General features: G+C 47.1%; 1 protein-coding gene across 1 annotated transcript in view; it reads right to left on the bottom strand.

The window, feature by feature from the left end:
• LOC107105961 (zinc finger protein 26-like) overlaps positions 1 to 13,844 on the bottom strand; it is a gene marked incomplete at its 3' end in the record, with an annotated part of 18,956 nt that overhangs the window by 2,831 nt on the left and 2,281 nt on the right. Inside the window, exons 2-3 of the mRNA XM_015406017.1 lie at positions 5,043 to 5,251; positions 1,246 to 1,372 (exon numbers count right to left, since the gene is read on the bottom strand). Coding sequence (XP_015261503.1) covers positions 1,246 to 1,372; positions 5,043 to 5,072 — 157 coding nt within the window. The remainder of the gene's footprint in view (positions 1 to 1,245; positions 1,373 to 5,042; positions 5,252 to 13,844) is intronic.

Raw genomic sequence — 13,844 nt, 5'->3', positions numbered from 1 at the left:
GCCGGCGTGGCAGGTCCACCGCCGGGCCCCTCAAGGGGCTTGGCAGTGGAGCTGCAAGGCCGGCAGCGGTGGCCGGGACCGTTGGGGGCGGTGTGTGTGGCCTTATGACACACTTCTGGTGATGTCAGGGGGTGTGGCCTTATGACACACTTCCGGTGATGTCAGGGGGTGTGGCATATGCTAATGAGTTATGCTAATGAGTTCCCCTAGCTCTTTTTCTACGAAACGACCCCTGCATAGAACCTCCCCTTGCTTCTGGCTCAGAAAGCTTTTTTTTTTCTTTCTTTCCGTTTCGCTTTTCCTCCTAGGGTTGCCAGGTCTGGGTTGGAAAATACCTGGCGACTTTGGGGGGTGGATCCGGGAGAAGGTGGGGTTTGGGGAGGGGAGGGGCCTCAGCATGGTGCAACGCCATAGAGTCCACCCTCCAAATCAGCCATTTTCTCCAGGGGAGCTGGTCTCTGTCAGCTGGAGATCAGTTGTAAAAGTGGGAGATCCCCAGGCCCCACCTGGAGGCCGGCAACCCTGTTTTCCCCTGAATTGATCGTGCATTTCAGAGTGCTCCTTAGAGTGGGCCTAGGAAATGTGTCTGATGCCACCTGCGAAACCACGTATGGGCCAAGGTATTTTGTCACCCTAGCAAGGTAGACCTTCCTGTGCGGCCACGAGGCAGGTCTGAGCCCCTGCGGCAACGCTTACAGAGTCTTGGCTCCGTCTTGGGTCGTAGTGCCTCTCGTCTAGGAAGCAATGCCCTTTCTCTCCTGCACTGTTCATGTTCTGGAACAAGCTCAGACCCTGCAGGGCAGCGCTTTCTCTCTCGGCACTGCTCCAAACAGTTTCTTGGGTGGTCCAGCCAGACAGGACCCCACTGGGAACTTCCACCAGTCTCCTTGAAATTCTCTGGGCTTCCCATGTGACTCCTGGCAAGGTTTGGCTGCATTTTAGATGGAGGCACCCCCTCAATTCATCAAGTGAACGCAAGAAGCAAAAGATCCAACAGAAGGAGGGTAGCCAGGCCCCCACGGCCCCCCGTGGGGATGGGGGGTAGGGTTGCCAGATCCAGGTTGGGGAACTCCTGGAGATTTGGGGATGGCATCTGGGGAGGACAGGGACCTCAGTGGGGTACAATGCCTCCAAAGCATCCACTTTCTCCAGGAGAACTGATCTCTGTAGTCTGGAGATGAGCTTTAATTCCTGGGGGTCCCCAGGTCCTACCTGGAGACTGACATCCGTAAACGGAAGAGTTACCTAATGAAACAAGAGTCTCATAGTTGTCCCGCATGACATCCTTGTAGAGGTGTTTTTGCCAGTCGGCCAGTTCCTCCCACTCTTCCGGGGAAAAGTAGATGGCAACGTCTTCAAAAGTCACAGAATCCTGAAAGAGAGGAGGAGGAAGAGGAGGAGGAGCGTTGGATTTATACCCTGCCCTTTACTCAGAGTGGCTTACAATCTTCTTCCCTTCCTCTCCTCACAACAGACACCCTGTGTGGTTGGTGGGGCTGAGAGAGCTCTGAGAGAACTGCTCTTGAGAGAACAGCTCTGAGAGCTGTGACTGATCCAGCCCGAGTCCTAGCTATTTGGAACGTACTTGTAGACTTCATGTCATTTTGAATCTTGCCAGAGCTGGGTTGAGCTCCATCACTAAGAAAAGTGGCCTGATGAAGCCCTAAGAAATGGCAAAGCAACCTAGGTGTGCCGTTGCCACTGTTTTGATTCGCGCTACAGCTAGTCTTGAGCCCATGCTGTCTACTGCGTGTTTTCTTTTGGAAACCCTTCTCTGCACCATGAGCCGCATCATTCTGAAGGGAGACTTGTACTTTCAAGGGCTATCAGGTCACTATTCAACTGGTGCAGTTGTCATTTACGCATGGTGGCAAAACCATTTGTTATGCGTATCATTTATGATTGTAAGTAGAACTATATAAGACAGTAGTCTCAAGTGTGATATATTCTATTTCTCAGCAGACGCACACTCAGCCTGGCTTAAGATCATCCTTGCAACCAGTCCAAAAAAGAGAGCTGCACCAGTAAGCAGAACAAGAAAAGGCAAAAAAAGACAGAGATTGGTGCAGTGGGAGAAAAACGTATATTTTTAGACTTCAGGGGGATCTTTATAGTAATGTTGCTAGAAAGTTCCCATAGCGGTGTAGCTTAGCATAGGGGGTCATCAAGTCTAATAAAATATCTCCCCCCACTGCAGCCACTGGTTTTTCCCTTTCCTTGTTCTTTCTCACAACCAGCAACCTCCAGCACTGGGGGAAGCCCAAGACTGATGCTGTGCCAAGAAGCAGAACAACAAACCAGCCCCAGGGAGATGTCTGCCTTAAGGCATGCTGTTGTGACATTTCTATTTAGGGTATTTTCTGTGGGGAAAAGAGTCAGAGGAAAGCTAATGAGCCAAGTATGCAAATCTGTTTTAATGGTGGAGGAAACTGAAATTGCAGAAAGAGACATCAGACTGGTCACAATCGCGTGGTTTTGTGCAGTCTTTATCTGCTGAGGGAAAAAATCGGAAAAATGGGGGGGGGGGAACGTTTCCCCCCGTTTTTTTCCTGAAGTCTTTTTTGTTTTTTTCCAAAAAATTGAAAAAAGAAAAAAAAATTGATTGTGGAACATTTTATTTTAACATGATGAATAAAATATTTTAAGGCAAGGTGTTCAAATATTTTCCAAATCATTTCTAAAAAATATGTATGGTATCAGATTGATCTAATTTCTGTGCGCTGAGGACAAGCAAGTCCTAGGTTACAAACTGAACTCTCCAATGCAAGAACAAGATGCATTTCTTCCTTTAGGAGGTGCTGTTGTCACAAGAAAAGAAAAAGGTTTGTTTTTGCATGTGGGTGGGTATTCTGTTTGTAATAATTGTTTGGATACACTATATTTTTAATATGCTAGTTGTGATAATTTCATGCCAAGTAAAAACGTCCATAGTCCTATTTTATGTTCCTAAAGTAACAGAATGACTTTCAATCTGGAAAAGAAAATAGAAGTGCTAATGTAGCATTTTTTTCAATTTTTCCGAAAATTTCTGGTTTTTTCCAAGCTTCAAAATTTCTGTAAATTTTACATCTCTAGGTGTGACCAGTAGCCCCTGTATACCCAGGACAGTGAGTGCCCTGGATTCAGCACCTCTAGCTCAAGGCTGGATATGCAAGGAATGCTCCAGACTAAAGGGTAGATTTCAGATCAGTTGAATCCTGCAGGATTCTCAGTTTTGTTCAATGATTCTGTCTCCACAGTTTCTTACCCTTGTAGGACCGATTCTGATGCTGCGTTTCCCCTGCTGTGTGCAGCAACATGCCCTCAGCTGTGGCAGAGGCCACAGATCTCCTAGTGGCTTTTTCAGGTGAATCACAGCAGTGCAAAACTGGAGATCTTGTGCTGGTATAAACCCCCTTGGGGAGGGGAGGGGAGACAAGTGCCCATCTTTTTGCTTGAAAGGGCTCTAAGAGCAGGAGAGAAAAGTTGGGTGTTTTGTTTTTTGTGAGTATTTTGTGTGTGCGCGTGTGTGTGTACCTGAAGTCATGGTTCATTTCTGGCGACCCCTAGTGGGGCCTGGACATTTCAGAGAGGTGGCTTACTATTGCCTGCCTCTGCATCCCAGTGCTCCCTCTAAGCTGAGTTAGTGTGAGCTACCTCACAGTTTTTTAGCCTCCAGCTCACACATTCTTGTCTTAGCTCAGGCTCCAGAGCGAACTAATTGATGCAGTAGCCAAATTGCTCGCTCACAACTTTAGTGCCAGTAGCTCACAGAGTAGAAATTTTGCTCACAAGACTCCACAGCTTAGGGGGAGCATTGGAGCCCTGGTATTCTTTGGCGGTCCCCCATCCAAGCACTTGCCAGGGTTGGCCCTCCTTAGCTTTCAAGATCTGACAAGATCGGGCTTGCCTGGGAGAAGAGTTGGTTTTGAGTGGCAAAATGGCCTACAGGGGTTAACCCCCTTCCTCCCCTTTCCATATAGTCCCAGTCTAAATTGGGAACACAGCTGTCATTCAGCTTCAAAAGATGCTAGAAAGAACTGGTCACACTTTCCCCAGTATTTCACCTGCTTTAGCCCTGAGGAAAAGCTCCAGTCCTGTACGCACTGATTTGGGAGTACGGTCTGCTCAATTCAGCAGGGGCTTAATTATCAGCAAACCCCTGTGTGGGGTCAGACCGTAAGCATAATGCATGAGCCGGGAGCCATTTTATACATCCCATAATATCTGTGCTGAGTGGAAGACAGAAGAGGGAGAATTTATCCTTCCAGAGGAAATAAATACATCAGTCTCGCTCTCTCTGTGGATTGTAGGCTGAGGCTGACGATGCAAAAACGGATAGCTCCCAGGGCTCAGCCCACCCTGCTGCAGGGTAAGGCGAACTGCACTCGATTTGAGGGAAAGATCTGGGGCACAGTTAAGAAGATAAGAACATAAGAGATGCCAATGTTGGATCAGGCCAAAGGCCCATCCAGTCCAACACTCTGTATCACACAGTGGCCAGAAATACCAGGTGCCATCAGGAGGTCCACCAGTGGGGCCAGGACATTAGAAGCCCTCCCACTGTTGACCCCCCCAAGCACCAAGATGACAGAGCATCCCTTGCCCCAGAGTCTCTATCTATACCCAGAGGGGCAGATATGCAGAGGTGACCCACGGGACACAATCTGCCAAACTGTTCCCCTGTGCAGGCCCCACTGAAACTGCAGGAACAGAATGAGAGCTGGGACCTGCCGTTCCTTTCAAGGGGGCTTGTGCCAGGAGAACAGCTCCTTTTGGGTTAGTGGCCGGGAGATTTGGGTTGTCCTCACAGAACCCAGGGCTGGGTCTTGGCAAAGCAAATAGATCCCAGCCTTAAGCCCCAGGTCAAATTAAACCCAGCCTGCTGGAATTTATGTGGCAAGCTCCTGGGGCAGAGCCCTACCTCTTTCACTTGTGTTCCCTGACAACAAGCCCAGTACACCAAAGGCACTAAAGAAATCTCAAATGAGGATACAATAGCAATCATGGAGGGGCTGAGGATGCTTTTGCAAAAATGCCCACTTAGCGCAGGCTCCTCCTACCCAAAGGGCAGACCCTGGGGCTCCAGCCATGCCTCAAGCCAACGCTCTTCTGAACAGACCGACAACGATGAAGGCTTCAGCCACAAGAATGGGGGTGGCTGGGTGGGGGGGTCAATCCTGCAGCCGCTTTTCTCTGTGCAGTCCCTCTTTGGCGGGCAGCGATTTCGGGTCAGGTGCCAAGAAGACCACTCCGAGTGCAGATCTGTCACCTGCCACACAGAAGGGGAAAGGGAGATAAGAAGGGGGGGGGGGAGCAGAGTTTAGCACCAGCAGGATTGCCAGATCCAAGTTTCAAAACTAAAAGGGACTTTGAATAAATTTGCATGAACCTTACGCAAATCATCCCTCTGCTTCAGGGAGGGGGGGTGGAAATAAAGTTCATTTGCATCAAGCAAATGCAAATAGGCTTCCGCTCCAGCCTGTGTTTCCCCCTTGCAAACAGGCAGCCCTTCTCCCTTTGCATGGAACAAGGAGACAGTTTCTGGCACAGCCCCGGATGGGTCCCTCCTTGCCTTTCTCTTCCTCCGGATGGGGTGTCCAGGACTCCATTCGAGCCAAGGAGCCAGCCCTGGACCTCGCCTGGAATGCCAGCAGAGTTCACACTGATCTCTGCTCAGCGGTGGTATCAGCGGGACGTGTGAACAGGCCATGCCACAAAGACAACACTTTTCTGTTGCTCCCAAAACACACCTTTTCCCAACAGAGTCCCATGGGCCACTTGGCTGCAATTCATTTTTTTTCAAAAAATACATTTTATTAAGTTTTCGGTAAATTACAAACAGTACAGTAAAATTGCATATAAATTGTAAAAAGCTGTTCAAATGTAATACCTGCATAGTACATACAGGAAAAGTAGGACTTAGTGTTATCCCGTTCAAAGACTGTATGCTTTTCTATAATGTGGTTGCGCAAACCCCGGTGTACAGTGTATCATTTATTGTGGCTTAAGCTATAGTGAGATAATAGTACCTCAAGTAAACAGTAAGAGCTCATATTTAGGCTGTTTAATGTGTTCCCAATCAAACTTATCTATGTGCACCTTATCCAATAGGGGATACCATTTATCTAGAGGGTTGAGTAACTGGCTTTTAGCATCCATATTATCAGTTCATATAGTGATTTTCTCTTGTAGGAAAAAATCCCACACTTTGTGGAGCCACTGCTGCATAGTAGGGAGGTTTTCTGATTTCCATTTGCTTGCCAGGGACACTTTTGCTGCTACTAAAAGAATGTTAATTAGTTTTTGTTCTAATTTCAGGTGGACTGTCCGTGGGCTAGAGGTGGAGCAGGATCGTCGCTGGATCAAACAGTAAACTATAACCTGTGAGGGATTGAATGTTTGTTACAATTAGTTTCCAGTAATGTGTTACCTGTGGGCATTCCCACTAAGTATGAAAGTATGTGGCTTTCTGTCCACAGCGTTTCCAGCATAAAGGTGATGTTTGATCATAGATGTGGGATAATTTTGCAGGCGTGAGGTAGCACCTGTGTAAGACTTTGAGTGCAGGTTCCTGTATGGCCAATGATATTTTTGCGTGAGTTTTCCATGTCATTCCATTGGTCTTCCAATAAATTTTGCTTAATGTCTCTATTCCATGCTAGTTGGTAGCTAGCCATTTTGTTTTTCTCCGTGTCGAGAAGTTGTTTATGGACCAGTGCTATTAGACCTTTTTTCCGTGCGTCTTTCCATAATAGCCTTTCAAAGGTGGATAGTGAAATTTGTAAGATGGGTTTAAGTTTTTAATTATAGATTAGGTGTTGAGCCTGGAGATATTCATACCATGCAATTCTTCTTTTTGCCTTGTTATCAAGTTCTATTTTTGGTAGTAGTTTGACTTGGCTGCAATTCATTGACCGCCAATAAATCATAAGGGGGATATGCAAGCTTGAATCAGCCCGTAGATCTAGCCACGGGGAGCGGTGGCACAGGGGATTTATCCTCTGGTTACAAGTAACATCTGAGCTGAACAGAACTGTTGTCAGTTCTAGCCCCACACTGGTGTGAGCTACCAGCCTTGTCCCCAGCTCGCCGTCCACCCAGCAGTTCGAAAGCTTCGGTGAGTAGATAAAATGGGTACCACTCCTTAGAGAGGGTGGGCACACCAAACCCCCCCCCCGTGGGGGAGGTGTTAGCTGGCGAACGGAAGGTTCGGCTCGCAAGATCAAAAAGCCTAGGAGATCTCTTCGGCATCAAGAAGCCTGTAATGGGCCATTCCGGCCAGGCGGTGGCAGTATGGAGCTGCGACCCGAAGAGTCCTGGAGAGGAAGAGCTGACGTCATCCAGCCAAGCCAAGCCGAGTGGGAAAAATGCCGTCCGGATCACGTCTGAGTTGCAACTGAACAAATCCCTGTTGGCTGCAAAACGTGTGCTATGTAAAGATTATATGTGTTGTCCTCCCTTACCCCTATAAAGCATCGTTAGTCCCCTGTGAAATGAGTAACTGTAAATGGCTCAGAGCCAGCAGCTCTGCAAGGATTGAGCGCTCAATAAATTTAAACATTATTATTATTATATTACACACAGCAATGAGGAATGTGAGAAAGCTCCTGAGAAACTGTAGAATGCCAGCGATCAATAAATTGAAAGATTATTATTATTATATTACACACAGCAACGAGGAATGTGAGAAAGCGCCTGAGAAACTGTAGAATGCTTTCATTTCACCATGGATTTGGCCCCACCCGGTGGCAGAGTTGCCAGGGCTGGCAGGTGGTAGGCGTCTGGGGATGATTGCACACTTCTGGGAAAGGATGCAAGTATGTGGGTGGGGCCAGCCATGTGGGTCTTTCCTCGTCAGTACTCGCCAAGAAGGAGGGGTGGCAAGCAGGTGGCACAAGGGTTGCCAGCCTTCAGGTGGGGACTAGAGTTCTCCCAGGATCACAAGGGATTTCCAGACTACAGAGGTCAGTTCCTCTGGAGAAAATGGCAGAGTTTGGAGGGTGTGAACCTGCTACCAGTCACAGCATAGTGCCAGACAGACTCACAGTCATTAGAGGAGAAGGAGGAGGAGGAGATTGGATTTATACCCCACCCTTTACTACCTGAAGGAGTCTCAGAGCAGCTTACAATCCCCTTCCCTTCCCCTCCCCACAACAGACACCCTGTGAGATAAGTGGGGCTGAGAGAGCTCTCTCAAGAACTGCCCTTGAGAGAACAGCTCTGAAAGAACTTGTGATTGACCCAAGGTCACACCAGCAGCTACATGTGGAGGAGTGGGAAATCAAACCCGGTTCTCCCAGATTAGAGTCCATGTTCTTAACCACTACACCAAACTGCGCCCACTCAAAAAGCATCTGCTTGGAATATAAATGCACTGGAGAACTTTATTTTCAGGATTAAACGGTACACAGCACACATACGCCATCCTTCAACGGACTTGAAGTCAACGGGTTTTTAAAAAGTGTAACTCTGCTTCGGGTGGCACAGAAAATCAATTTGTTTTAGCAAATGCACAGTGCATCAAATTGAAAAAAATATGAGGGGGAAATCCTTCAAAGTTTGTCCACACAGACATTCCAGTCCTGCAAATAGTTATCACTAATGCTACAGTAATAGGATATCAGGCCCCACCCATTCAACAATATAAAAATGGGAAATACTTGACTTGTAATGCCTATCAGAATCGTATCTTATTTCTGAAATAAAGCCATGTTGGCACTTTGTCCAGAGAGCTACCCTAGACGAGATAAATTATTCCTGTCCCAGAAACAGGTATGGGCTTTAACATCATGAGGGAACAATCTTATCACTGCCTGATGGTTGTTATTCAGAGGGAAACCATGGCCTCTGAAAATGGAGGTTCTACCTATCCATCATGGATGTTAGCTGCTGACAGACCTGATCTCCTGAATAAATGTGCGCAATGCCATTCAAAAACTACTGAAACTAGTTGGCACAGTGAGTGCCATAAACTTGATAATGAGCATTTTTTGGAGGGGGAGGGCTTTCTTTTCTCAATCATTAACCTACCGCCAAACAAGTTCACTGGGCAACCTTTCTTTTCTTTGGGCAACAGATTCCAGGGTTGCCAATTGATAAGGGGGGGGGGGGAGCCAGGCTAGGCCAATCTCATCAAATCTCAGAAGTTTAGCAGGGTCAGCCCTGGTTAGTGCTTGGATGGGAGACCACCAAGGAATTCCAGGGTCGCTACGCAGATGAAAGCAATGGCAGACCACCTCTGAACATCTCTTGCCTTGAAGACCCCACCGGGGTCACCATAAGCCAGCTGTGACTCGACGGCACTTTCCACCTTGACAACACTTCTGCCTTTCAGAGCAGCCTGACCTGAAGAAAGCAGCAGGTGACTGCCTTCGTTGCACGATCACCTTCTACTAGCTGGGACTGATCTGCAGGTGGAAGGCCCAGTTGGGTAGACTAGCAGATGCATTTGGGAGCCCACCTGTTTGCCCCCTGTCCTTCCCCAGTGTGGACGAGGAGAAGAGGGGAAAACAGTGACGGCATATTGTTCTGTATGGGGACAAGATGACAGCCTGGTAAGGTAAATGGTGTAGATCATCCTGATCTGGGATGACAGCTGAAGTGTCATGTGACATGTCACCAGGTACAGGATTGCATCTAAGTTGCATCAGCCTAAATGATGTCACCATGAGTCAGCACTGGACTCTGATTGGTGCTGTGTTGTATATATTGTGTACAGTAAGTGAGCAGTTGTTCACTCTGGTGAATGGATCTGTATGTGAAGCACTTTGATGGACTGCATGGCGATTTGGAGACTACAAGTGCAGCAGGACTGTGTGTAAATATCTCTGTAAATAAAACCACTGTGTATAGTCAGCTCTAGCCAACTTGGTTTGTGTATTTACTGGCGTTTCCAAACGCTGACAAACAGATGTTCATTTAAATGAGACCACTGCTCCTTAAACATCTTCAGAAAAAGCTTCAGCCCTGGAAAAAGACACTCAAACAGTTGCCTCCTGCAGCAGCTCCTTCCAAAGCCAGGCCTTGGTGTCTGGCTCATTCATGCAAATTTTATGCAAACAGCATGAGCAATGTGCAGATCAAACATGCAAATGAGTGCCAGCCCTTGGGCTCCCCAGTCCGTTTCCATGGCGGCCCTCTGTGCTGAGTGCACCGCCCGTCAATGTACCAAGTGATGCGGTGGGGCTCCCAAAGGGGCACCATTCAGAGGGGAAAGCCAAGGTCAGGTGGAAGGTGCTTGGACAGGTGCAGGTGCCAAAATTAGAACTGTGCCGCTGCTTTCTTGCTGCTTCCCTTGCCTTACAGGGAACATTAGAAAACACCTCCCTATCAGCTGCTTGAATTGGTGCAGTCCTCATTCTGAGTCATGTGGAGCAGGGCCCTTGGTGACTTGTGAGTGTGCCGGCAAAAGGAATGCATCCCATAGTCAGAGCCTTTTGTCTGAGTGGGTGAGATTCCTGCCCCCTGAGCAACAGTTCTGGGACAGCCACCTCTGCATCTGGTTTGAGAAAGTCCTGTCCTCCTCCTCACTCGAGTCTGGGCTGTACCACTTCAGACAGCAGGTGGGGCATGATCCGCTTACAAGGAAATTCCTTTCATCTAGAAAGCTAGCAGGTCAGGGATCTTGTTTGTAGTGCTGCATATCCTTGTGAGCCCTTGCCAACTGCAGCCCAAAGGGATGCATCTCAGGGCAACTTGAGCACCTCTGTGTAAACCAGGACTAGATTGACTCAATACATGCCCACTGATATTAGGATGCATTTTATTGTGTAGTGGGTTAGCCGCATGGAAGACCCGCTGAGGCACGCATGATACCCTGCACACATTACTGGTACACAACAAAGACAAACGGCCGGCTGGCCAACTATATACACACCTGGGGACACACCCCTAGGTCCCATTGGTGGGTTTAAATCTCCCGCCACGGTCCCATTGGTCCCCCAGTGGCGGGACCAGGAGCCTAAGCCCCCTTGTTCTTTCAGAGTCAAGCTCTGGGGTATTCGCTGGCCCCTGGTGGCTGTCAGCGGACACAACACATTTTACCATGAGAATAGCTTTAAAGTCGGGACCAAATTGCCTCCCACAGTGGCACAGGGATAGAACTGAAGGGGAGGCCAAGGGAAGCATATCTGTTCACAACACTGCGGCCCTTCTGTGATCACTAGCCTGGAACTGCCTGATCCCATTGCCTCCCTGGTCACCTCTTCAGGGAGCCCTGTGTTTAGTACAGCCTGCGTGAATGGGATACCCAGCCCTGAAATTGCCTCCTTCCCCCTTGCATGTGCATATATCCTTCTCCCCATTTAAAATCGCCTTGCTCTTAACACACAATGACAGCAACATGGAAACTCATCTTGCACCACACCAGGGCCCCAGCTGGGCATTCTGGAACTCCTGCTTCAGCCGTTTCTGGTTGCACTGGACAGTCCCAGGCAGATCTGGAGCCAGATCTGTTTGAAATCTACCAGACCGATTCTCTCCCACCCACCCCCCATCTCAGCCTCCTTTCTCTGTCAGTTTCAAGCATGCACACATTTAAATGAGCTGATACATGCAAATGTACACTGCCTCCTCGCTCTTTCTCTGGACAAAAGGGCAATCCAGAGTCTTTGACAATAAGCCATTTTTAAAGCATTTAAATGAATTAACATATGCAAATAAACCATGGCTGGGATTCCCCCCCCCTTCCTGTTTGAGGTAAGGTGGCAACGCTAGCTAGAGGCATTTAGAATATAAATACAGCAACACATTCGACACGTACAAGCCATCATAAGGGAACAAAAAAACTACAGTTCCCGCGATTAACCAGTTTAAAATCATGGTGTGAATAAAACCTTTGTGGAAAGGCAGAAAGCTTTGCTTCGGTATATATATAATGTGACATAAACCAACTTATGGTTTATGGTTTATAAATATCGCTTTTTGTGTACTGTTAATAATAAGATTTGATAGATATATTTGTATTGTTTTTGTAAATGTTGAGACACCTTTGATCTTCAACCTTCTTTTTCTCTTTTTATATGTACAACCTATTCTAAATAAACTTTGTTGGTTTAAAATATATATAATGTGACATCAATCTCAATCACATTTATTTAAGTACTAAAAGAAGACCAGGGAAGTTGTTTCCAGATCACAGACATAACCTCAGAGGGTTATTTATTCTAGCATAATTTTTTTGTGGGCTACAGTTCATAGATATTTATGCCAGAATAAAATCGTGTTAGTCTTTTAGGTGTCACTACAGAGCCTTAGCTATCCTTATAACCCGGAAGGTAGGCTAGTATCATTAGTCCCACATCACAGAGTTTGGGGTCTCCAGAGGCTTGCTTAAGGTTACCCATAGTGCACGTCTACAAAAGGTTGCGCCCTTCTAAATCTATCAAAGTCAATGAACACAGAGCCTTAGCTATCCTTATAACCCGGAAGGTAGGCTAGTATCATTAGTCCCACATCACAGTGTTTGGGGTTTCCAGAGGCTTGCTTAAGGCTACCCATAGTGCACGTCTAAGAAAAGTTGCACCCTTCTAAATCTATCAAAGTCAATGGGCTTAGAAGGACTTAACTCTACTTAACACAGCACTGCCTCTGGCGGGATTTGAACTGGGGACTGGCAGCACACTCTCAACAGCTGTATTACTCAGCTCTTACAGCAATGTTTTCAAAGGTTTCTCTATGAAATCTTCTAATAAACCAGTATCTGAACCCAGAGTGAGCACAACATTCTAGGCTGTGCTGGTTATCATAATGATCAGCATATTTTAGGTTAATGCAAGTGTATTTAATAACAAACCCTTTGACTCTATCTTAGACATGTCAGAGAGATTTTCCTCTGGATATGTAATGCACTATGATTCTGACCACGCTTGCCCAGAAATAAATCCCAACAAGTAAATAGGTACACTTGGATTTCACTCTTTAAGAACATAAGAACATAAGAGAAGCCAATGTTGGATCAGGCCACTGGCCCATCCAGTCCAACACTGTCACACAGTGGCCAAAAATACTAGGTGCCATCAGGAGGTCCAGCGGTGGGGCCAGGATACTAGAAGCCCTCCACTGTTGCCCCCCCCCAGCACCAAGAATACAGAGCATCACTTGCCCCAGAGTCCCTATCTATATGTTGTGGCTAATAGCCACTGATGGACCTCTGCTCCATATGCTTATCTAATTCCCCCTTGAAGCCATCCATGCTTGTAGCCACCACCACCTCCTGTGGCAGTGAATTCCATGTGTTAATCACTCTTTGGGTGAAGAAGTACTTCCTTTTATCTGTTCTAACCAAACCGCTCAGCAATTTCATGGAGTGCCCACGAGTTCTTGTATTGTGAGAAAGGGAGAAAAGTACCTCTTTCTCTACCTGCTCTATCCCATGCATAATCTTATAAACCTCAATCATATCACCCCTCAGGCATCGTTTCTCCAAGCTAAAGAGCCCCAAGCGCTTTTTCTTCATAGGGAAAGTGTTTCAACCCTTTTATCATTCGAGTTGCCCTTTTCTGCACTTTTTCCAAAGCTATAATATCCTTTTTAAGGTGTGGCAACCAGAACTGTACACAGTATTCCAAATGAGGTTGCACCATTGATTTATATAGGGGCATTATGATATTGGCTTATCTGTTTTCAATTCCCTTCCTAATAATACCCAGCATAGCATTGGCCTTTTTTACTGCAGTCGCACACTGTCTCGACAATTTCAGTGAGTTATCTACTATAACTCCAAGATCTCTCTCTTGGTCAGTCTCTGCCAGTTTGGACCCCTTCAATGTGTATTTATAGTTAGGATTTTTTGCTCCAATGTGCATCACCTTGCACTTGGCCACATTGAACCCCATTTGCCATGCTGATGCCCACTCGCCCAT

Source organism: Gekko japonicus, unplaced genomic scaffold (genome assembly GCF_001447785.1).
Source record: "Gekko japonicus isolate JY-2015 unplaced genomic scaffold, Gekko_japonicus_V1.1 scaffold431, whole genome shotgun sequence".
Taxonomy (NCBI): domain Eukaryota; kingdom Metazoa; phylum Chordata; class Lepidosauria; order Squamata; family Gekkonidae; genus Gekko; species Gekko japonicus.
Note: the sequence above shows the minus strand (reverse complement) of the source record. Positions and strands in the feature narration are given on the sequence as shown.